Below are 21,699 nucleotides of genomic sequence, written 5' to 3'. Positions count from 1 at the left end.
GTCTCCCCTGCTCGGGAGAATGAGACCAAAGGGGGAATTTACTCAACCCCTAATCACAGCCCAGAAATCACTTCACATGCAGGAACAGATAAAAGCTAATAGACAAAAGGTCACATCGACCAATGAAGGCAAATTTTCCTTAACATCTACCATACACATGCAAAAATGAAACTGGACAAACTTCTTCTGCCATGTACATGAATAAACTCAAAATGAATTAAAGACTTAAATGAAAGACCATAAAACTCCTATAAGAAAATATAACAAGTAAACTCACAGACATTACCCTTAATATTTTTATTGATATATCTCCTTGGACATGAGAAACAAAGAAAAAATAAATAAACGGGACTACATGAAACTAAAAAGTTTTTTCACAGCAAAGGAAACCATCGACAAAACAAAAGACATCCTACTGAATGGGAGAAGATATTTGCCAATGATACATCTGATAAAAGGATAATATACAAAATTTATTTTAAAAAAGCACACACAAAAAAAACAAAAAAAGTCATACAACTCAACACTAGAAACAAACAATTCAATTAAAAAATGGGCAGAGGACATGAATAGACATGTCTCCAAAGAGGACATACAAATGGCCAACAGACATATGAAAAGATGCTCAGTGTCACTAATCGTCAGAGAAATGCAAGTAAAAACCACAATGACACACCACCTCACACCTGTCAGAATGGCTATCATCAATAAATTAACAAACAAGTGCTGGCAAGGATGTGGAGAAAAGGGAACCCTCATGCACTATTGGTGGGATTGCAAATTAGTGCAGCCACTATGGAAAACAGTACGGAGTTTCCTCAAAAAAAATAAAAATAAAACTACCTTATGACCCAGGAATTCCACTCCTGGATATTTATCCAAAGAAATCCAAAACATTAATTAAAAAACATATATGTACCCATATGTTTACTGCAGCATTATTCACAATAGCCAAGATATGGAAACAACCAAAATGTCCCTCAATAGATGGTTGGATAAAGAAATTGTGGTACATTTATACAATGGAGTATTATTCTGCCATAAAAAAGAATGAAATCTTACCATTTGCAACAATATGGATGGACCTAGAGGATATTCTGCTAAGTGAAATAAGTCAGACTGAGAAAGACAAATACCATATGATCTCACTTATAGGTGGAAGGAAAGAAGAGAATAAACAAGCAAACAAAACAGAAATAGACTCACAGATAAAGAAAAAATACTGATGGTTGCTAGATGGGAGGATGCTGGGGCATGGGTGAGACGTGAAGGGTTTAGGAAGTACCAATTGGTCATCATAAAATAGTCACGGGGATGTGAAATATATTGTGGGGAATATAATCAATAATGTTGTAAAGACTATGTAAGGTGTCTGATGGGTACTGGACTTATGGGAGATCACTTCGTAGATTATATAAATGCCTAACCACTGTGCTGTACACCTAAAACTGATGTAAAATAATATTGAATGTCAATTATAAATATATATGTATATATATATATGCGTGTGTGTGTATATATATATGTGCATATATATATGTATATATTCACAGATCTAAAGTACAGCATAGGGAAATAGTCAGTGGTATGGAAATAGCTATGTACGATGTCAGACGGGTAGCAGAGTTGGTGGGGTTATCACTTTGTCTAATCATTATGTTTTGTAGACCTGAAACAAATAAAATTAAATTACATAATAATTTTAAAAAACACCAAGAAGACAAATTATGTATTTAGGAAAATAAGTTATATGTGGAAACACACAGAAAAAGATATTGAGTGTATGCCCACCACACTCAACAGGACCAGGACTGGAAGCCTCAGAGGGGTGGGTGATGAATGGGACTTTTGTCTTCCATGTCATTTGAAATTTTATGACCAAGAGTGTATAATATATTTCTTACATATTAAAAAAAAATCAGAAAGTTAAATATATTAAGTAATGTTATTTCAGAACCCATTACTAGAGAAAAAGATAAGATTTTTAGCATTTTCCTTGTAAAAGCCTGTCTGTAAGTCAGGTATGAGACCACACCAACCAGTGTTTGAAAATGACTCACGTGGTTTCCCTCAATTTTATATTTTTTAAACTACTTTCTTTGAAATGACCTAGAGAAGGCCTGAAGAAAACGCAAGGGTTCGAAGGTCATTAAAAATCACAAATCACTCTGCTTTCTCTGTATGACTTATTTTGCTTAGCATCATAATCTCAACATCCATCCATGTTGTCACAAATGGTCCTATTTCATCTTTTCTTACCGCTGAATAGTATTCCATAGTGTATATATACCACAACTTCTTAATCCATTCATCTATCGAAGGACATTTTAGTTGTTTCCATGTCTTGGCCACCGTAAATAAAGCTGCAATGAACATTGGAGCACACGTGTCTTTATGTATAAATGTTTTCAGATTTTTTGGGTAGATACCCAGGAGAGGGATTGCTGGGTCATATGGTATTTCTAGTCTTAATTTTTTGAGGAACCTACACACTGCCTTCCATAGGGGCTGAGGGTAAAGGCGGTGGGAGGTGGTAGATGAGGGTAAAGGGGATCAAATATATGGTGATGGAAGGAGAACTGATTCTGGGTGGTGAATACACAATGTGATTTATAGATTATGTAATACAGAATTGTACACCTGAAATCTATGTAACTTTACTAACAATTGTCACCCCAATAAACTTTAATTGAAAAAAAAAAAAGAAAATAACAAATCACTCCCTCAAAGCATCACAAAGGACCTGCCAGCTCAGCAGCAGCGGTTGCAAAACAAGAACCATGTCGGGGTGGCTGTGGCAAGCTTCTCGTACACGAGCAGCTGTCCTGCTACAGTTTCAAAATCAATTTCCTCATTACATTTTCCTAAATTTCATTACACTGCTTGTGATTATTCTTGTAAAGCAGGCCTAAGGTTAAGGTTTACACAAGTGTCTAATGACAGCCCCTAAAACAGACACATGGTCAGAGAGAAAGGAAGGGACATAGAAACTGACCTGGTGCTGAGGTCCCTGTCCCCACTGGCCATCTTCCTGCCCTGGGCCCTGCCTGCGTTTCCTCTGCCTGGGTCCTGTGTGGTTGCCCAGCCCTGAGCCTGAAATCTGTGAACCCACTCCCCCAGAGAGGGCTCCACCCAAATGGGGAAAATAAAAGCGAAAGTAACTTTCCGTGGGCTGTCAGACATGTCTCCCTCCTCCTGCAGCCCCTGGGTGGTTCCCAGCCATCATGAGATGTGGCAGCTGGAAAGGAGAACGAGGAGTGACAGTCAGAGCCTGGAAGCCAGAGGAGGACCCCAGAGGAGGAGCAGGGCCAGCTCCCAGGAGCCCCCTTGTTTGTGCAGACACCACAAACAGGGAAGCAGCCTGGGCTACTGGGCTTGGAAACCTGGGAAGCAGGAGAGGCAGCGAGTGAGGAGGGACACGTGGTGGAGGACACACCAAGGGGACCAGCGTCCTAAGCTTCACCAGGAGCAGCCTCGTTCAGACCTCAGCAGTGGGGCAGAGTCTCCAACCTGGGAGACCCTGCGGGGACAGAGGTTTGTCCCTGAGATGAGGCAGTAGAGTCCCAGACCTGAGCATTTAATGACAGCAGCAACGCTGGCCACTGCGTCAGAGGATGGAAACCCTCAGCACCTCTGTGGATGCAGAAATGGAGAGGGAGCGGGCACCTGGGACCTCAGTGGGAAACTCAGGTCCTCACAATGTCCCTTTCTAGGAGCTAGCCCGCTAATCACTGGTCCCCCTGTTTCCTCCCTTCTTTCTGGGGAGGCTCTCAGATTGGGGGTACAATGGGAGGGTGAGTCTGCTCCTTGTGGGCGTCCTGGGCTCGTCCTGCCTGCAGAGGCCAGGGCTCTGTGCTCCTCCAAGCTCAAGTGCACAGGGACAGCGGCCTGGGGTGGGGGTGTGGGGAGGTGTGGTGGGTGGAACAGCCTGAGGCCTTGTGGTGAAGCCCTGTTCTGGGGTTCAGATGTAGGGATCCTTTCTGACCACACCTGTAAGCCTTATCCCCGATCTAGCTTTAGCAGGAATAAAGCAGGTATTTTGATCCCCATCTGTCTTAAATCTATCTGCCTGTCTCAGTTTGGAACTCAGGTTGGAAGACTTGGGGAGGGTTTCTATACATAATTTGGGGTCCTGCTCTATGACTTTCTTTTTTCTGGGATTTCTCCCTTGCTCTCCAGAAAATCTAGTTGCCCTGGCTTCTCGTCTGTCTGTGCTGACCAGGAAGAAAATGGACTTTCTACCAAAGTTTGGGCCACCCCATGCAAGCCTGTGTCGGCTCTCATAGCCAGGTGATAACAAGAAACGTCATGCTAGCTGCTTCTGAGTTTCAATTTCCCTCCAAAGTTCCCTGCCTTTGTTTCCTTTCCAGACGCGTCTGGCAGCTGATCTCTGAATATTGTCCTCACAGGGACGTCTCCACCCAGTGTACTCAGAGCTGGAGAACCCCTTGTCCCCTCTTCCCAGACAGAAGGCGCTTCTCTCCAGCACAGCAGAGCAGGGTGTGTGCTGATGTCCAGAAGAGTCGCACTGGGAGGTTCCGGCTGAGGGGTCATTACCAGGAGTCCCAGGACCTCAGGAGCTCCAGGCTCTCCCGCAGCTCCCAGGGACACAGGCGCACTCCCGCCAGGTAAGACCAGAGCTGGGCTCTCCAGCATCACAGCAAACAGCCAGCATCTGTGTCCAGGTAAATGGGACTAGCAGAGTGACAGGCTTAGTGGCCTTCCTTGCCCTGTGCTGTCCAGCGAGGTGGGGTGGACATCCTCCCTTCTAACATGATGACCAACTCAGCCTTCATCTCCACAGAACAGGGCAGAGGGAACACAACCAACCTGCTCCATTAAGGAAACCCCCCGACTCTGAGGGCCCTCTGACTGGCCTGAGACTGCCCTATTCCCCTTACTATACAGCAGGGCCCACCTCTGGGGGTCGGCTGGGTAGGTGTCATCTGCCAGTCATGTTTTCCCTGGCCATCTAGCCGCCTTCCCCCTTCCGTAATAGCACCCAGTTCTTTCAGTGGATGACTTCTCGCCTTTCTGTACAGGAATGGAGGGAGTGTTGATCAACACGCTGGCCCTTGAGCAAGCCAGGCCCACAGGACTTCTTTGGGGCATGGGACTGTGAGTGACCTTCATTAAGAAGTTAAAAACAATAGTTGGAAAACATTCGTTTGCAGCAGTCCTTAACAAGATGGCTGAGTTGCTCCGGAATTGAGGTGGCGCTCAATTCCTACTGACTCTGGGTTGCTACCGGCTCAGTGCCCAGCCTTCCTGCCCTTTCTGTGAGCCACTGTGCATCTCCTCCATGAAGTTCCTTGTTGTCTAACCTAGATAAAGGTGGTGTCACTGGCAAAGAGCCCTAACTGATACAAGGATGTTTGTGTGTACATTTTCTTAGTAGTTTCAGCACTTAGCACTTTCTAAGTGCATAAAAAATATTAACTCATTAATCCTCACAATGATCCAGTGAGCTATGCACTGCTAGCACCTCCATTTTACAGATGACACTAGTGCATGGGGAGGGTAAGTAACTTCCCCAAGGACACACAGCAGGCACATGAAGGAGCTGGATCTCCACCCACACGGGCCCACTGCAGAGCCTGTGCTCCTATGCATTAGGTTTTGCTGCCTCGTAGTACAAACTAGTATCGTTTACAACATCAAGAATAATCAATAAAGCCAACTGCAGTCCAGGTTTGATGAAAAATAAAAGCTATGCTACAAATGATATAGCACTGTCTTTATATTGACATGTAACAATGCCCATCATGTACTATTAAATGGATAACATTGATGAGGCTCACATTTCATTAATAACGTGGTAAACAACAACCCCGCCCCCAACCCTCAACACACACGTTACAAAACCTAGAATCACTGTCATCAAATTGTCAACCAGGGTTATTCTTTTTACTGGTGAGGCCGGCCATGCATTGTGCTTCTTAGTGGTAGGATATGCAAAATACAATAACTTGCAGCTCAGAGGGGATATCCTGATATGCTCCAGAACATTGAAGCTCTAATAATTTACCTACATGGCATGTCTCTGATTAACTCTCACCATTCGCAGTGCTTATGACGTAACAATCAGGATACTCAACACTTGCTGCTCATCAGGTCCAACTAATCATTGTGACAGTTAATTTCATGTGTTATCTTGACTGGGCCATGGGGTGCACAGACTAAACATTCCTTTGGGGTGTGTCTTTGAGGATGTTTCTGGATGAGATTAGTATTTGAATCGGTGGACTCAGCAAAGCAGATGGCACGCCCCAAAGTGGGTAGGCACCATCCAATCCGTAAGTCTGAATAGAACAAAAAGTGGAGGAAGGGAAATGCATTCTCTTCCTGCCGGACTAGTTGAGCTGGGACATAGGTGTCCTCCTGCTCTTGGGCTGCTCTTGGGCCTTCAGACTTGGACTAGAGTCATACCTCAACTTTACTGGGTCTCCTGCTTGCAGACGGCATATTTGGGATTTCTCAGCCTCCATAATCACACAAGCTAATTCCACATAATAAATTCATATATATACTCGTATATGAATATGAACTGCTTCTCATCCTATTTTCCACATCCTACTGGATATTTTTAAAGTACATTTTCCATGTTAATAGTTACATAGCACATACCGTGGGCCATGCTAATCTGCTCTAATAAAGATACCATACCTAGCACCACAGCTTCCATTGGGATCACTATTGGTTAAGGTTCTGGAAGGCATCGGGTAATCATGAACGACCTAACTTTTGCAGAGGCTAGGCTGCTGGATCAAAGAGATGTAATGGGGAAAATAACTGCTGCATCTTGAAAGTCTTTGCAGGTGGCACTAATCTGCCATTCTTCGGGAATATGATATTGTTTTCGATTTCCTATTTTCACCATGGGAAACTTTAGTTTCAGGGCCCTGCACTGGGCTTTTCTTAAGACAGTCATGGTTATTCCATAGAGTACTCATATATCATAGGTTAAAGAACCAGCTCAGCCAACTGCTGTGAGTGTCCTGATTATACCTTCAGGACCTGGGGAAATGACTATTGGGTGGCTCTGTGGATTGAATGTACTCACTGAGAGGTGGACATTACCAGACCTCCATATACTCTGCTCTACCAGGGACCAGGATGGTGCTTTGGATTCTCAGAGTAGCATCAAATCAGATGCTGTATTCAACCACCTTTGAAAGACCTGTGTTTTTCTTTCTTTGAAATATGATTACTTAAATTAATGGCCACTGGTCCTTTTGGTGAAGAGTTCAGGAAATCTCTACATGTATACTTGCAGAGTCCTGTCTTATGAGACCTGCACTCATTTTCACCAGCAGGTTCAGGGTCCAAGAATTGGCTCAGGTCTGGAAACTGGGCATTGGGGAAGCTGAAATCAGACCTCTGATCACGTATTTTTAATATCTTCTGACGATACTATGCAGCAATGTCCTTGTTGGCTGCCCGTCTGTCTTCCTATAAGAAAACCATGTCCTCTCAGCTCTCTGCATACACCTCTATGGACCAGGCCCCTGGCTGTCATTCTAACCTTGCTGTCCATTGCAGAAATGACTTCATCTTGCTCTGACAGTTAAGGCTGAACCCGCTTGTGTTATTCTGGAATCCTCTCATCTCGTTTGCTACTAGGATCCAGTTCTATAAAACATTCCTACATTATTCCAAACCACAGAGCACAGCCCCTACGGAGAACCTCAAGGATGCCGGTGCCCCCTCAGCAGTGTGCTTCTTCTCACCTTGCTTAGTTAGTGTCTGTGAGGCTTCCTGAGGACACAGTCATCTGAGGATGGGTTTTCCAACTGTAGAGAGTAGAGCCATGCCATCTTCCTGAGGCCTTTGGATCCCCTTTGTCCATAGTCTGCCCTGGCAGGTCTCTACTTCTACTCCAGCTAGTGTGTACCATGGCTTATAGCAAACATCTAAGAGCCACCCAGGAGCATATGAGAATCATCACCTTGGCCCTTGCCAGGCTAATTAAACTCTGTGGCACAGAAGAGTGCTCTTGGATTGAGAATTCTCCCTATCCTGTTTCATATTCCGCCATTCATAGTCCAAGATCTACTCCCAGACACAATCTCCTGGCACCAGCTGGTACATGGTGGCCAGTCCTGCAGCTCCCGTGGACGAGAAACCCTCTCTTCACCCAGCAGCCCCACCCAGGACTTGCCCATTGGGTCATGCTGAGAAGACTCTGCATAGTCTTCATTCAAGAAAGATGGAGGGGAGGGAAAGGGCTCGGCTTTCTAAGAAGGTGCGGGGGATACTTCTTGCAGGCCTAGGAGGTCAGGGGGACCTGGAGTTCAGAGTTCTCATGTGCATCTACCCAGAAAGCCCCATTCTGAGTTTCAAGGCTTCATTCCTCCTTTATCAGGGCCTTGACTTTGGAATAAGAGGCCCCTGAGCTTAGAATTCAGTTTTCTCTGAAGTTCTACCTTTCTTAAAATTAGGGCCTGTGACAGGCCTACCTTATTGTCTGCCTTCCAGCTGCGGCTATGAGAGTCCCTTTGCTTTAGGTGGTGACTAATAGATTTAAGCCTGTCACTTACGACTTCCAATATATCAGTGACACTAAGAATAGCCACCCAAATCCATAGTTCTCACAGTTATTTTCGCCTTTTGTAAATGCCCATGTATTTTACCAGCTAGTGTACCTCTTTCCCTCTGTCTCATCCAGTTTCCTTCAGGTAGGCGTTTGGGCGATGGCACTGCTAAGCACCTTTGGGATATTAATATTCCACCTGTCACCAATTGTCTGGACATTGATCCAACTCCAGAACACCATTCTTTGGGCTGGCTTGCTAGGACAGTTACCTTAATTTGGGTTCCCAAGAAGCAGAGCCTGAGATGAAGTCTCTTAAGTAAGTGATTTATTATGATTATCTCAGCAAGTGAGGGGTGGAGGAAGCAGGATAGCATGGTGGGAAAGCTAAGCAAGGATATGGTCAAGGTGGAGACTAGCTCCAGTCTGATCCCAGTGGAGAGAGAGCCCAGGAGTGTCCCGTCCAACGCAACATGGGCAGTGAGAGAACGAGAAGGGGCTGCGAAGGGTTAAGAAAGAAACAGAAATCAAGAAAGTTTTGAAACAGGGGCCAAGGGTCTCACAGCCTCAAAGGACTGAGAGCCCTGAATCAGGCCACTTTGTGGCTTTTATTGATGTACATACAAGGAAGTAGCACTGCTTTTTCTAGGGTCTGTGAGTCTCATACACCAAACCAGAAAACTGTTCCAACCAATCACCCTTGCCTGTCGAAAGTCCCATGATGTATAAATGATTATTGTTTGTACCTCCCCAGGGGACAAAGCCTTTATGTTGAAAACTTACTGAGACGGAGAACTGATGTTATCATATCCAGATGCACTTCCAGCAGGTTGTCGGAAGGAATGCAGCCAGAGGCAGAAGTTCTCCTTAGACGGGGGAAGGTGGGGGTCCATGCCCACCTCTATCAACCCCGTGAATTCTCCTAGTGGTCCCCACACAACTGTGCCTGTCTTAGGTTGTTCCCCTTTCTTGAGGAATCTTACCCGTCCTTGGCTAGCCAGCCATCCTTGGGGCCAGACAAGGAGATGGCATGAAGGTGAAGCAATGTCCCTGAAAGGAACAGTCTCACAGACTCTTCTTTCTTTTTAGGGGTAGGCACGAGGGGACAGATGGGCAGGAGCTGCATGACAACAGGGAGTATGAATCACATCACTCATTGGTCCCACCCTGGGGCCTGGGGCTATACCCCAGGTCAAGGAGTACCTCCAGGTGAAGGAGGCTCATTTTGGTGCAGTGCAATACTCTGGGGAGGGGTGGCATTGGCAGCCAAACCTCATAGTGGCTGCAGTGGCTCCCTGGTGGCATAGTGGTTAGGATTCGGCGCTTTCGCTCTCATAGCAGCTGAGGGAGGAGAAGTCCGCCCCAAAAAGGGAACTGTCCAGGGTTCCAACAGCATCCACTACATCTGAATTGTTCTCATTTGTATCCTGAATAGCAAACACTTCCTTGAAATTCTCCTCAAATTCTTTCTCCAGTCTAATTCCCATTAGGCCAAAGTTATTATACTGAAAAAAAGAAAAAATGACGAAAGTAATGACATTCATTATCAGTGTTTAGATACACTGAAATCATGAATGACTACCTTAAACACCTAAGTTACATTAACCAGGTTAACATTAAAAACTCATGCAGCTAAGAGTAACTGCAGTTTTCAAGGTGCAGTTACTTATTAACTAGATGGAAATATGAAATCATTACTATACGTGGGGATTCTTACTCACTGGTTTGGGGTTGTTTATTTTAGGGAGAGTTAGAAAAGTAATCTATGTTTTTGGGAGCAATCAAATAGTACAGATGTGTAAGTGTAATCAGTGATCTTCCTTTCACACTGTCACTTCTATTCCCCTCTGGTGACCCCTGTTAACTATATGGTTCATTCACACGCAAAGGAATCTGCAGTTTGGGATTTCTGAGAAGTTTGAGTGAGTATAATTGGGGAGGGATGAGAAGCATAGTATGACTTTAGGACACAATTCTCTTTTCTTTAGGTTTGGAGCAGATGGGATACAACTGTTCTCAATGGGTGTCTGTTGCCTTTTCTGAGGAGATAACCTCTCAGGGACCTGGGGTTCTGGTTGCAGAGACACCTTCTGACTCATTGTTACTCTTCATGGTGAGCTTAAATCCTGAGTTTTTTAAAGAGTCATTCACTTAATCAAATGTACATTAAAATGGCTAACTGAAAAAACAGAATAATATTTATTTTACTCTCAAAAGTAACAGCATAAATTATGCTAAAACAGATGCATTGGGAATGATTCTTACTATATGATTGACAAACTATGTGTGATGCCTTTGATTCCAAATAAATATTAAGCTGATTAAAATAAAATAAAAAGTCACTCACGTCTATAAACTTTGCTTATACAGACTCATCATAGGATGAGGGAAACTAAAATTTCCCAGCATCAGGAAATGAGGGCAGAGGGACTCAGTGAAAAGAAAATGAAACGGAAGCAGGGAGAACCACTTGCCTTGTAAGATGCCTTGTGGTTCTGAAAGATGAGACGCATGTCCTGTACAAACCCCTCCACCTGGAGGTAACTCCGCTCCTTTAGCCTCTTGGCAATTTTGTCCAACCACATGGGTTCCTTTATGTTTTTAGAAGACTCTTTATCCTGATGAGAAAAAAAATGTATCAATGGGAGAATTACTGGCATAATTCAATGTCTGCCTCCTGTGGATTCCCATAAAATCTATCAGAAATACAAGGTAAAGGTAACAGCTGCTCATCCACTTTCCCATGGGCTTCAGATCACAAATCCTACAGAGCCCATCTCAAGATCATGTAACATCATGGCGGTCTGTCACCAAGGTGTGTTGTCATTACTTACATAATAATAATATGGAATCTTCGCAAAAAATGAGCTTTCTGAATGGCTGTAGATTTTCAAGAGGAGGAATTCACATTTCTGCAAAACAAGGAGAGTATGAATGAAAAGCAGCTTGGAGAGAACAGCCATATGCAGGCCCAGGCAGAGGCATGAGCACACCAGTCTTAAAGAAGTTTCCCCAAACAGGTTTGGCTCTAGGAAACACTCATGTAATAACTGAGTCATTTTTTTTCTGCAAACAAGTTCTGGTGAGATTTCAGTGTGGTTGAAATATGGCTCAGAAGAGCAGGCTCCCTTTGGGGTTTCCGCCTCCCCTTTTGACTGACTTCTCACGTGTGAGCAGAAAGGACAAGGCCTGGGATTTGAATCTGACTCACCAACTGCTCTTTAGGTCCCATTTGCCTCTCCAGGACCTCAGATTCCCTGTGACACTCCTGATTTCCTGATGATGCCTCCATCCTGCAGAAGGTGCAACTCCACGGGCTCCTGGAAGGTTGGATATAAGTGAGCAAGGGCAAGGCACCTGGAAACAGCCACCATTCCTATGGCTGTCACTGTCCTCCTTTCAGAAATGGCCAGTAGGCATAGCCAGGAGAAGAAGAGGACACTTCCCAAGTCTCCAAGACCCCCACGTGGGGTCGAGCTAATGACCCATCCCCCACTGAGGGTAGCAGCTGGGAGTAGGTGGGTGGAGGGTGGTGTCAGATGAGTAGAGGGTTCTTCTTTCCACATCTGAGTTCCTGGGAGCACAAAGAGCCCTGGCCAGCCAGGCCTGAGTATTTGAAACTAGGCCTTAACCCCTGGGGCTCTGGGGCATTAGTCACCAGTTGATAATTTGGCAAAATGAGGGAACCAGGCCATGTTTCTGTCTTTTCTGAATAAGCACAGAACACAAACCAGTGGCATCGCCACCCTTGTGAACAGGAGTCCTTGCTGGAAAAGTTCTAGGAAAGGACAGTGGCAGCATGTAGGCAAAGGACGCAGCCACCAGCCTCAGACTCCCAGAGGAGAGAGAATGGTACCCTCCTGCTGCCAGTGTCTGTAAACAGCTCTCCGGATCACACTGCCGGAGCCCATACATATGGTCCTGCTCTTTCCACATCAGGACACAAGCAGGAACTCTGCAGGGGGAGTGTGTCTGGCAGGAAGAAGGATTCCTAATAAGGGAGGAGGGGACTGCATCTCACAAACCTCTCAGTTTCCACAGGTGGGAGGTGACAGTACTCATGAAAGGATCTCGAACATGTGTCACAGCAGAAGAGCGTTCCTCCATCCAAGCAGATCTCACATACGTCTGAATTTCCAGCCTAAAAGGTAAAACAATGTCCATATCCCCGGTGAGAACCTGAAGACCAGCACTATGGGAATCTAGAACTCACAGCCTTTTGCAAACCTGCCTGGACACTTACATGCTTCTCCCTGAGCTATTAAGGGACAGAATGGAGAAGAAATTTCCGAAAAAGAAATTGTGGTCGGCAGTGAAATTCAGGAGGAGGGAATCTGTGTGTCAGACCAGAAAAGTTTTCCCTATAAAACCAGAGATTCTAACAGAAAAACTAGCAACAAAACAAGAAGATGACTTCGTAGGAATCTGAATAATTTTATTGTCTTACAGATAAAACCAAGTCCTGAAATAGTCTGAAATGCATTGGCTTACACCACAGTGACTAAAATGACTCATGGGCCAGTGGGGTATATTGAGAACTAAATAAGAATGAATAAATTTCTTAGTATGAGAAATAATAAAAGATGAGAAAACACTAACAATTATTTTAAATCTTTTTCTGGGCTTTTGGGTGAAAATACTCATGTTGGATGAATTGGGATTCTGGTCATTTCTTCAGTTTTTAAAAACTGCCATATTGAGGAAGTGCTGGCCCCAAACAATGTCTTGCCAAGAGCTCTTATTCAGGGTTCTGGGGGCTCCTGACACACACCCCCTGTGGGGACAGAGTGCCCTGTCATGGAGGCATGGGGCCATTTTCCTTCTCCTCACTGCAGGACTCACAGATTATCATCATCATTCTTTAAAAGTGATGACTCCTCTCCCAGAGCAAGGAAATATCAAATGTAACCAATGTTTCAGAATCTCACATATATAATCTTTTTAACAGACTTCTCTCTCTGGTTATTTGCCCAGATGTGCATTGGAATCATCCAAGGAAAGTGTATACACCAGGATTCTGAATCCATTGTTCTAGGTGGGGCACAGGCACTGGTATTCTTCTCTAGGTCATAAAATGGGTAATTGTGTGTATCAGAATCATCTGGGGACTTTTAAACAATGCTCATGTCCAGGTCATAGCACATATTGATGACATCAGAATTTCCTCAAAATAAACAAAATAGAGTCTAAAAAACAATGAAAAAGAATAAAAACAAGAGCTGGTTCTTTCAGAAGATAAACAAAATTGATAAACTTGTAACCAGACTTATCAAGATAAAAAGAGAGAAAAAGAGAGAGGCCCTAAATAAAATCAGAATGAAAGAGAAGTGACAACTTACACCGCAGGAATACAAAGGATTATAAGAAAGCATTACAATTATATGTCAACAAATTAGACAATCGGGAAGAAATGGACAAATTCTTAGAATCATACAATCTTCTAAGATTGTATAAATAAGAAATAAAAAATCTAAATAGACCAATCGCTACTAATGAAATTGAATCAATAATCAAAACACTCCCAACAAACAAAACTCCAGAACCTGATGGCTTCACAGGTGAATTTTACCAAACATTCAAATAAGAATTAATACCTATCCTTCTCAAACTACTCCAAAAAATTCAAGAGAAGGGAAGGTTCCCAAGCTCATTTCACAAGGCCACCATTACTCTGAATCCAAAACCAGACAAAGACATTACCAAACAGGAAAATTATAGGCCAATATCCCTAATGAACATAGGTGTAAAAATCCTCAACAAAATATTAGCAAACCAAATTTGTCAATGCATTAAAAAGATCATATATCATGATCAAGTGGGATTTATTCTTGCGATGCAAGATTGGTTCAATATCCACAAATCAATTGACATGATACACCACGTAAATAAAATGAAGGATAAAAAATATATGATTATATCAACAGAAGCAGAAAAAGAATTTGAAAAAATCTAGCATCCATTTATGATAAAAACTCTCAGCAAAGACGGAGTAGAGGGAACATACTTCAACACAATAAAGATCACATATGACAAACCCACAGCTAACATCATACTCAATGGAGGAAAGCTAAAAGCATTTTTCTTAACATCAGGAACAAGACAAGGATGTCCACTTTCACCACTTTTATTCAATATAATACTGGAAGTCCTAGCCAAAGCAATTAGACAGGAAAAAGAAATAAAGGCATACAAATTGGAAAGGAGGAAGTAAAATTGTCATTATTTGCAGATGACATGATACTATATATAGAAAACCTCAAAGACTCCACCAAAAAAAACAACTATTAGAACTGATAAATGAATTTGGTAAAGTAGCAGCATACAAAATTAATATTTAGAAATCAGGAGCACTTTTATACACCAATAACAAACTATCAGAAGGAGAAATTAAGAAAACAATCTCATTTACAATTGCATCAAAAAAAAAAAAAAATAGGAATAAATTTAACCAAGGTGGAAGGACCTGTACTCAGAAAGTTATAATACATTGAGGAAGAAATTGAAGAAGACACAAACAAATGGAAGCATATACTGTGCTCATGGATAGGAAGAATTAACATTGTTAAAATGTCCATACTAGCCAAAGCAATCTATAGATTCAATGCAATCCCTATCAAAATACCAATGGCAACTAGAATAAATAATCCTAAAATGTATATGGAACCACAAAAGACCCCAAATAGCCACAGCAATCTTGAGAAAAAAGAACAAAGTTGGAGGAACCATGCTGCCTAATAGCAAACCATACTACAAGACTATAGTAATCAAAACCACATGGTACTGGCATAAAAACAGACACACAGATCAATGGAACAGAATAGAGAGCCCAGAAACAACCCCACACCTATATAGTCAATAAATTAATGACAAAGGAGGCCAGAATATACAATGGGGTAAAGACAGTTTACTTAACAAATGTTGTTGGGAAAAGTGGACACATACATACATACATACATACATACATACATACATACATACATACACAAAATGAAACCAAACTACCTTCTTACATCATATACAAGAATGAAATCAAAATAGATTAAAGATTTAAATGTAAGATCCAAAATCATGAAACTCCTTACATAGACAGTAAACTCTCTGATATTGCTCTTAGAAATACTTTTTCTAATATATCTCCTTGGGCAAGAGAAACAAAAGAAAAATAAATGAGGCTATATCAAACTAAAAATTAAAAAAAAAGCACTAAAAATTTTTGCACAGCAAAGGAAACCATCAACAAAACAAAAAGACAACCTAGTAAATAGGAGAAGATATTCACCAATGATACATCCAATAAGGGGTTAATATCCAAAATTTATTTTTAAAAAACTCATACAACTCAAAACCCAAAAAACCAACAATCCAATTACAAAATGGGCAGAGGACCTGAATAGGCATTTCTCCAAAGAGAACATACAGATGGCCAACAGATAATGAAAAGATGCTCAATATCAGTAATCATAAGAGAAATGCAAATTAAAACCACAACAAAATATGACTTCACACCTGTCAGAATGGCCATCATCAATAAATCAACAAACAACAAATGTTGGTGAGAATGTGGAGCAAAGGGAACCCTTATGCACTGTTGGTGGGATTGGAAATTGGTGCAGCCACTATGAAAAACAGTGTGGATGGTCCTCAAAAGATGAAAAATAGAACTACCATATGACCTAGCAATTCTACTTCTGGATATAACCACTTCTGTGTATATCCAAAAAAATCCAAAACAGTAGCTTGAAAAGATATATGCACCCCTATGCTCATTGCAGCATTATTTATAATAGCCAAGATATGGAAGCAACCTAAATGCCCATCAACAGATGATTGGATAAAGAAGCGGTACATATGTATACAATGGAATATTACTCAGCCATAAAAACGAATGAAATCTTACCATTTGTAACAACCTAGATGAACCTGGAAAGGATTATACTAAATGAACTAAGTCAGACAGAGAAAGACAAATACCATGCCATCTCACTTATACGTGGAATCTAAACAACAAACGAAACAGACTCACAGATATGGAGAACATGTTGATGGTTGATGAATAGGAGGGGATTGGGGGGATGGGTGAAAAAGATGAAGAGATTAGTAAGTACAAAGTGGTAGTTATGAAATAGTCAAGGGGATGTAAAGTACAGCATAGAGAATACAGTCAATAATATTGTAATAACTATGCATAGTGCCAGGTGGGTACTAGACTAATCAAGGGCAAATCACTTTGTAAATTATATAAATGTCTAACCACTATGCTGTACACCTGAAACTAAAATAATATTGAATGTTAAGAAGGAAAAGAATTTTCTCTAGGGTGGGATCCAGGCAACGCTATTTTTCAAAGGTTTTCAGATGATTCCAGGGTGCAGCATGAGTTGAGCTTTAACCTGAGCAGAGTCTGCTTATTAAGGCAGAAGTATTATAAGTCAATGTTGAATTGGCCTGTAATATCTATCACAGGAAAAATATTAATAGGGGTGAGGGTACTCTTGCTGGAACAGCTGCCCTCTCCTTTGGCTGTGAGCTGAGACCTGGCCTTCTGTGTTTACATCCATCACAAACAAGCCACACAAACACTGGACTGCAGGCTGTTTAGATGATTGAAGACACCCTCAGTTGGCTGAGGGTCAGAATCAGTGTGGATAAGATCTAAATCTTGAGATTGCTTTGGAGGTACAGTGGATGTAAAAACTATTTCACTACCCCTCCTCTGCTGGATGTCATGTATGAATATGATACACTGCATGAGAGTCTATGAGTGCTGCCCCCTGGAGTTGTGCAAAGGTGACTGCTTAAAATGTCCATCTTGTTGCTAGATCCAGCCTTCAAATAATATTTTCATTTTTTTCTCTAGTATTTATTTGGTCTTGTGAGTGGTGTTGGGAGAGGAGGTCAGTGTGTATGAAGTGTGTTTGGACATTATGCCAAATATAAGAAAATGTGAAGGAATAATTCAGAATACAAAAGTGTTATGGGATTGCAAATATGAATTGTAAAACAGTCTAGTATGCGATTACGAGTGGAAATAAACTTTGTGCCTTAATCACAGTTTCTCTGTGGTCTCTCACTTCTCAGATACCTTTTTTATATGTTTTACAGTAGAGTATTTTAGAAAGTATTTTACATAATTTGTATCAAAATTAAAATGTTGAATTTCAAAAAAAATGTCTATCTTGTTGCAATGAATGGAATCAAAGTATGATTCAGCTTACAGAGTGCAGTCATCTATAATTTCAGCAGTCCTTAAAGCAGGCAGCCATTTGGTATCAGTCTGAGTAAAAATGCCTGTGATTTGCTAAGTGATGACGATTTCAGTCCTAACCAGCTCAGTGCCCTAAATGGCCCCCCCGAGATTGGATGCAGGGCCTCTGGTAAAGGACCCACTTGCCCTGAGTACATTTCTCTGTAGGAGTGATGGCAGCCGACATCCTGGACTCACCAGCTTAGCCTGGCCTGTTCCTTCCAGCTGATGAATGAAACCATCTTAGCTCTGCCTGCACCTTGGAGTGAATGTTTGGGCTTTTCCTTTCCTTCTCTGCTGCCTCATTTAAAATGCGACTATCCTCTCAGGTTTGCTCCTTACTCCTAATCTGCAGGGCAGCCCTGCCCGTTACCACCGCAAGTCCTAGCTCTAGAGACCTCAGGGGTGTAGAGCTCTGCTTCCCACACTAATGAGGAAATGGGAAGGAAATTGGTTCTTTCCACTGAACCAATGGAAAGAATGCTTTCATGCCAAAACCCAACCCCAGAACCATCTACCTGGCATGGGTGATGCGTGTGCCATTCCTTGTTCATCACACGCAGGGACATGCTCCAACTGAGCGTGAGCATGCTTCAGGGAAATGAGACGACACAGATACAGATAATGTACCAAGGGGAAAGGCCAGCATTATTCTGGGGTGTGAGGTGCGAGTTATACTTACACAAGGGTCAGGAGACTCCAGTATTCTCCGCTGAGAAGAGAAAAAGACTGAGTAACAATACTGAATGTGATGTTTGCATCTATCATTCATTTAAACAGCCATCTTTTGAGGAAGTCAAACCACAGTCTGTCCCCTATTTCATGGACCTATATATCTAGGAGAAAAGTGCCAAAGTACCACTGTTTGGCCCAATGTAGTTACATTCCCCCGCTCTCAGACCCAAGGTGGGCTTTTGTGAAGCTATGGAGGGAGTCTAGCCCTGGTTACCGCAGATGGAGTTGGAGAAGCAATGCTGGTTCTCCTATCAAGGGGCCCTCAGGCATTCTTCTTTATATTAGGAAGTGTCATCCCACCGGAGGAGTTGCAGTGAGAGTATCAAGCTGAGGATTCATCACCAACAGCCCCCATCGAGTCCAGAATCCAGGAATCCATACAAGTGTCCCAGAGAAGAACTCAACCAGCTTCTGCAGCTCTTCTAGGGCACAGCCTTAAAGATAAAATGTGTCAAGGATCCCAGCACTGCAGCAATTCTTCCAGAAGTTCACTCTTCTTTCCATTTGAATCCCAAGAGGTCAGCTAGATGACTTCTCAGAGGTAACTGACGACTACCCACTAGACTTACATTGCTTATGCATATTCAGTAGAATGACGTGGCGACTTTTCCTTCTGGAAATAAACAGCCTCAGCTTTTATCTCCAGTCCAGGCTGAGAGGGCATAGATAAGTGTGATCCATTGGACAATGACCTGAGAGGTGGCCATGTCACTGCCTACCTCTTTGTATAGCTGAGAATTCCCCGAGCCATACACATTAGTTATTCTTCTCTATTAGACAATGAAGTTGAAACAATTCTTGAGGTCAAGGATATTGTTTCAATCTTCTTTAATGGCCATTGGGCATTTAGAATGCACTTGATAATTATATATTGAACAAGTGAATAAATGAGTATTCTTTCACTTAGGAAAAGACATTACTTGTTATCTCTTAGACAAATGTTAGCAAACAATAAATGATTGTTCTGAAGGAGTATAGTATTTTATAACACAGCAGCTGTCACCAGAAGATATTTTAGTGGCCCTCATCAGGAGCCAGGAATTTGTCATGTGGTGCTGAGAGTCAAACTGAAGTTTCCAGAAGTCAAGGGGCTCCATCAGCAAGAGAGGTTCTGAGACACAGAAGACCCCCAGAGGTAGTAATGGGTCTTGGGTTCTGACACTTTGGGGAGATTCTGTTCTTGATCCAGGAGACCCAAAATATAGAGGCAACTATAGCTTAGAAAAATGTTGGACCCACAAATGAGGTTAGATCCTGGTGATATGAAGCTGCCAGATCACTTGGGTGGTCTAACTGAGTAACTCTTGAACCTGGGGAATGGTACCGATGCTGATGTTTAACACATTCACTAAATAGGTCTAATAAAAGTTTCTCTTTCGAAAATTCAGTGGATGAAATGTTCCGGTACTAATAGTTCAAACCATCCAGAACATCAGACAACATAAACGCCTGGATCTCACATTCCTAATGGAAGATAAAGTCCCTGTGGCCAGCTATGCGTGAACTATCTAAGGAGTCTGGGTATGTCTTGAATGACCACTGCTCCCTGAACTACATAAGAATAGCATTTCTCACCTTCCTCTCCATCTCAAGTTCTCACCCATACCCAATCTTGGAAAAGCCATCACCTTGTCCTGAATCTACACTGCATTTTCTGTATTTGTTTGTTGGCTCCATAGCCTTCTTCCATAGAGGGAGAAATCACTTTCACTGATAGAAATGAGGGCTAAACAGCCCCTCTGCTGGAGCTGAAAGGATGGCATCAAAGTAAACGATTTTCCAGGTCAGGCCCTCCTATTTATATGTCGATGTTCCAAAAGCTTCCTCCCCAACAGCACCACCCTCATGAAGGGCAAAAGAATTCTGTGTGTCTCTGTGTACGTTTTATTGGGAGGTGGAAGAGGATGTAAGGATTAAAAAGGAAATATGCTTTTTGTTGCATATCTCACGAAATAGTATATGGTTTCATATATGTCCCAATATAGACTGTCTACTAGAACAGGGTCATCTGGATAATGGTGAGCAAACTTTTGGGCTATCAGATTTCAATACAATTAGAAAATAATAACCTTGATGAAAAAACTCTGGGTTTGAGTTGAAGATGATCCTGTGACTCTATTATGAAATGTCTATGTATTCCATACTCGTGTTTGCCTTTATAACTTTGACATCTTTACAACATCTGCATCAATAGCTACAATTCATCTATGAGATGTATTATGGTGGCTCCTTATTATCTCCATCTCAAATAGTTTACTAGTCAAAGATGGCTTTGCGTACAACATAATGCTCAAAGTAGCAACTCTGAAGGCACATGCAAAAAAAAAAAAAAAGGAGGATGCTTAATTATAATTATCCAATTGAGAAACCATAAAATAACACCCTGTACATGTAAAATCAGTTATGTCATGAGAACTTGTAGAAAGTTATATAACAATTACCTTTTTTCTCCTACCATATACTCTTGAAGGATTACGTAGAAATCCTTTCTGAAAAATAAAAAGACCCAAATATATGTTTAGCCTGTTTCTGTTTTGTAAGGGTGTCAGACACTCTGGACAATCTTGGGCATACAAAGATGGACAAACCCTGGAGGGAGAGGGGTCTAGAGAGAAAAGGAGAAAGCATGGAAGAAGTATAAAACAATGTGCAAACAGCCTTAATAGTGGGGTCAGGGGGCCCAAGTAAGGGATGTCCAAGGCCAGGTCACTCCGGAAATATACAGAGAGGGGTGACATCTGAGCTGAGCGTTGTACATTGAGTATAAGTTTGTTGGGCTGAAAGACATGTCAAGTCACACCTCAGGAGACCTCACTGGTTCTGCATTATCCATGTTACGAGTTTAAATTTCTTAGCCTGGCATTAAATCCCTCTACAAATCACCCCAATTAATAGATTATGCCATATCTCACACAATCTGTCTACCTCAACCCACGGAGCTACGTTAGTCTGGTTTTGGTTTTCATGCCATTCTTTCTCTGGAGTGTCTTCTTCCCACTTGTTAGACTGTAGACTGTCTTCTTTCTTTCAGTGCGTAAAGTTGTCTGCAAGCCCTCCCTCCGGCTTCCCCACCCCCCAGTCAGAATGACCTTTCCCTCCTCCAAGCTCCTGCATCTATCCTGACGGAACCCCCTTGACAACACTGAGATGCTGCCTTGTAGTGAGGTGTGAGTGTGGGGTCCCAGTC

The 21,699-nt window shown here is 42.4% G+C and overlaps 3 protein-coding genes across 13 annotated transcripts in view; 1 reads left to right on the top strand and 2 right to left on the bottom strand.

Annotated features, from left to right (window-relative positions):
* Nucleotides 1-3,116, bottom strand: part of LOC109451464 (nuclear body protein SP140-like protein) — a 71,399-nt gene extending 68,283 nt beyond the window's left edge. The window contains exon 1 of the mRNA XM_074331398.1: nucleotides 2,996-3,116. Coding sequence (XP_074187499.1) covers nucleotides 2,996-3,027 — 32 coding nt within the window. The 5' untranslated portion in view covers nucleotides 3,028-3,116. The remainder of the gene's footprint in view (nucleotides 1-2,995) is intronic.
* A 20-nt stretch (nucleotides 3,117-3,136) lies between these two features.
* On the top strand, nucleotides 3,137-7,724 carry LOC141567501 (uncharacterized). The gene is made up of 3 exons (XM_074314768.1): nucleotides 3,137-3,534; nucleotides 4,371-4,628; nucleotides 5,043-7,724. Exons 1-3 carry the CDS (start codon nucleotides 3,137-3,139, stop codon nucleotides 5,077-5,079), a joined length of 693 nt encoding a protein of 230 aa, XP_074170869.1. The 3' UTR covers nucleotides 5,080-7,724.
* Nucleotides 7,725-8,839: 1,115 nt separating this feature from the next.
* The window catches only part of SP140 (SP140 nuclear body protein), a 93,021-nt gene continuing 80,161 nt past the window's right edge, over nucleotides 8,840-21,699 (bottom strand). For all 11 annotated transcript variants that reach the window (XM_074314680.1, XM_074314717.1, XM_074314698.1 and 8 more), the window contains 7 exons: nucleotides 20,954-21,001; nucleotides 18,460-18,489; nucleotides 12,559-12,674; nucleotides 11,745-11,853; nucleotides 11,368-11,445; nucleotides 11,008-11,151; nucleotides 8,840-10,038 (listed from right to left, as the gene is read on the bottom strand). In XM_074314680.1, the coding sequence (XP_074170781.1) occupies nucleotides 9,844-10,038; nucleotides 11,008-11,151; nucleotides 11,368-11,445; nucleotides 11,745-11,853; nucleotides 12,559-12,674; nucleotides 18,460-18,489; nucleotides 20,954-21,001 (720 nt within the window). In that variant the 3' untranslated portion in view covers nucleotides 8,840-9,843. The remainder of the gene's footprint in view (nucleotides 10,039-11,007; nucleotides 11,152-11,367; nucleotides 11,446-11,744; nucleotides 11,854-12,558; nucleotides 12,675-18,459; nucleotides 18,490-20,953; nucleotides 21,002-21,699) is intronic.

This window comes from Rhinolophus sinicus, linkage group LG01 (genome assembly GCF_036562045.2).
Source record: "Rhinolophus sinicus isolate RSC01 linkage group LG01, ASM3656204v1, whole genome shotgun sequence".
Taxonomy (NCBI): Eukaryota; Metazoa; Chordata; class Mammalia; order Chiroptera; family Rhinolophidae; genus Rhinolophus; species Rhinolophus sinicus.
This window is presented reverse-complemented; position numbering and strand designations above follow the sequence as displayed.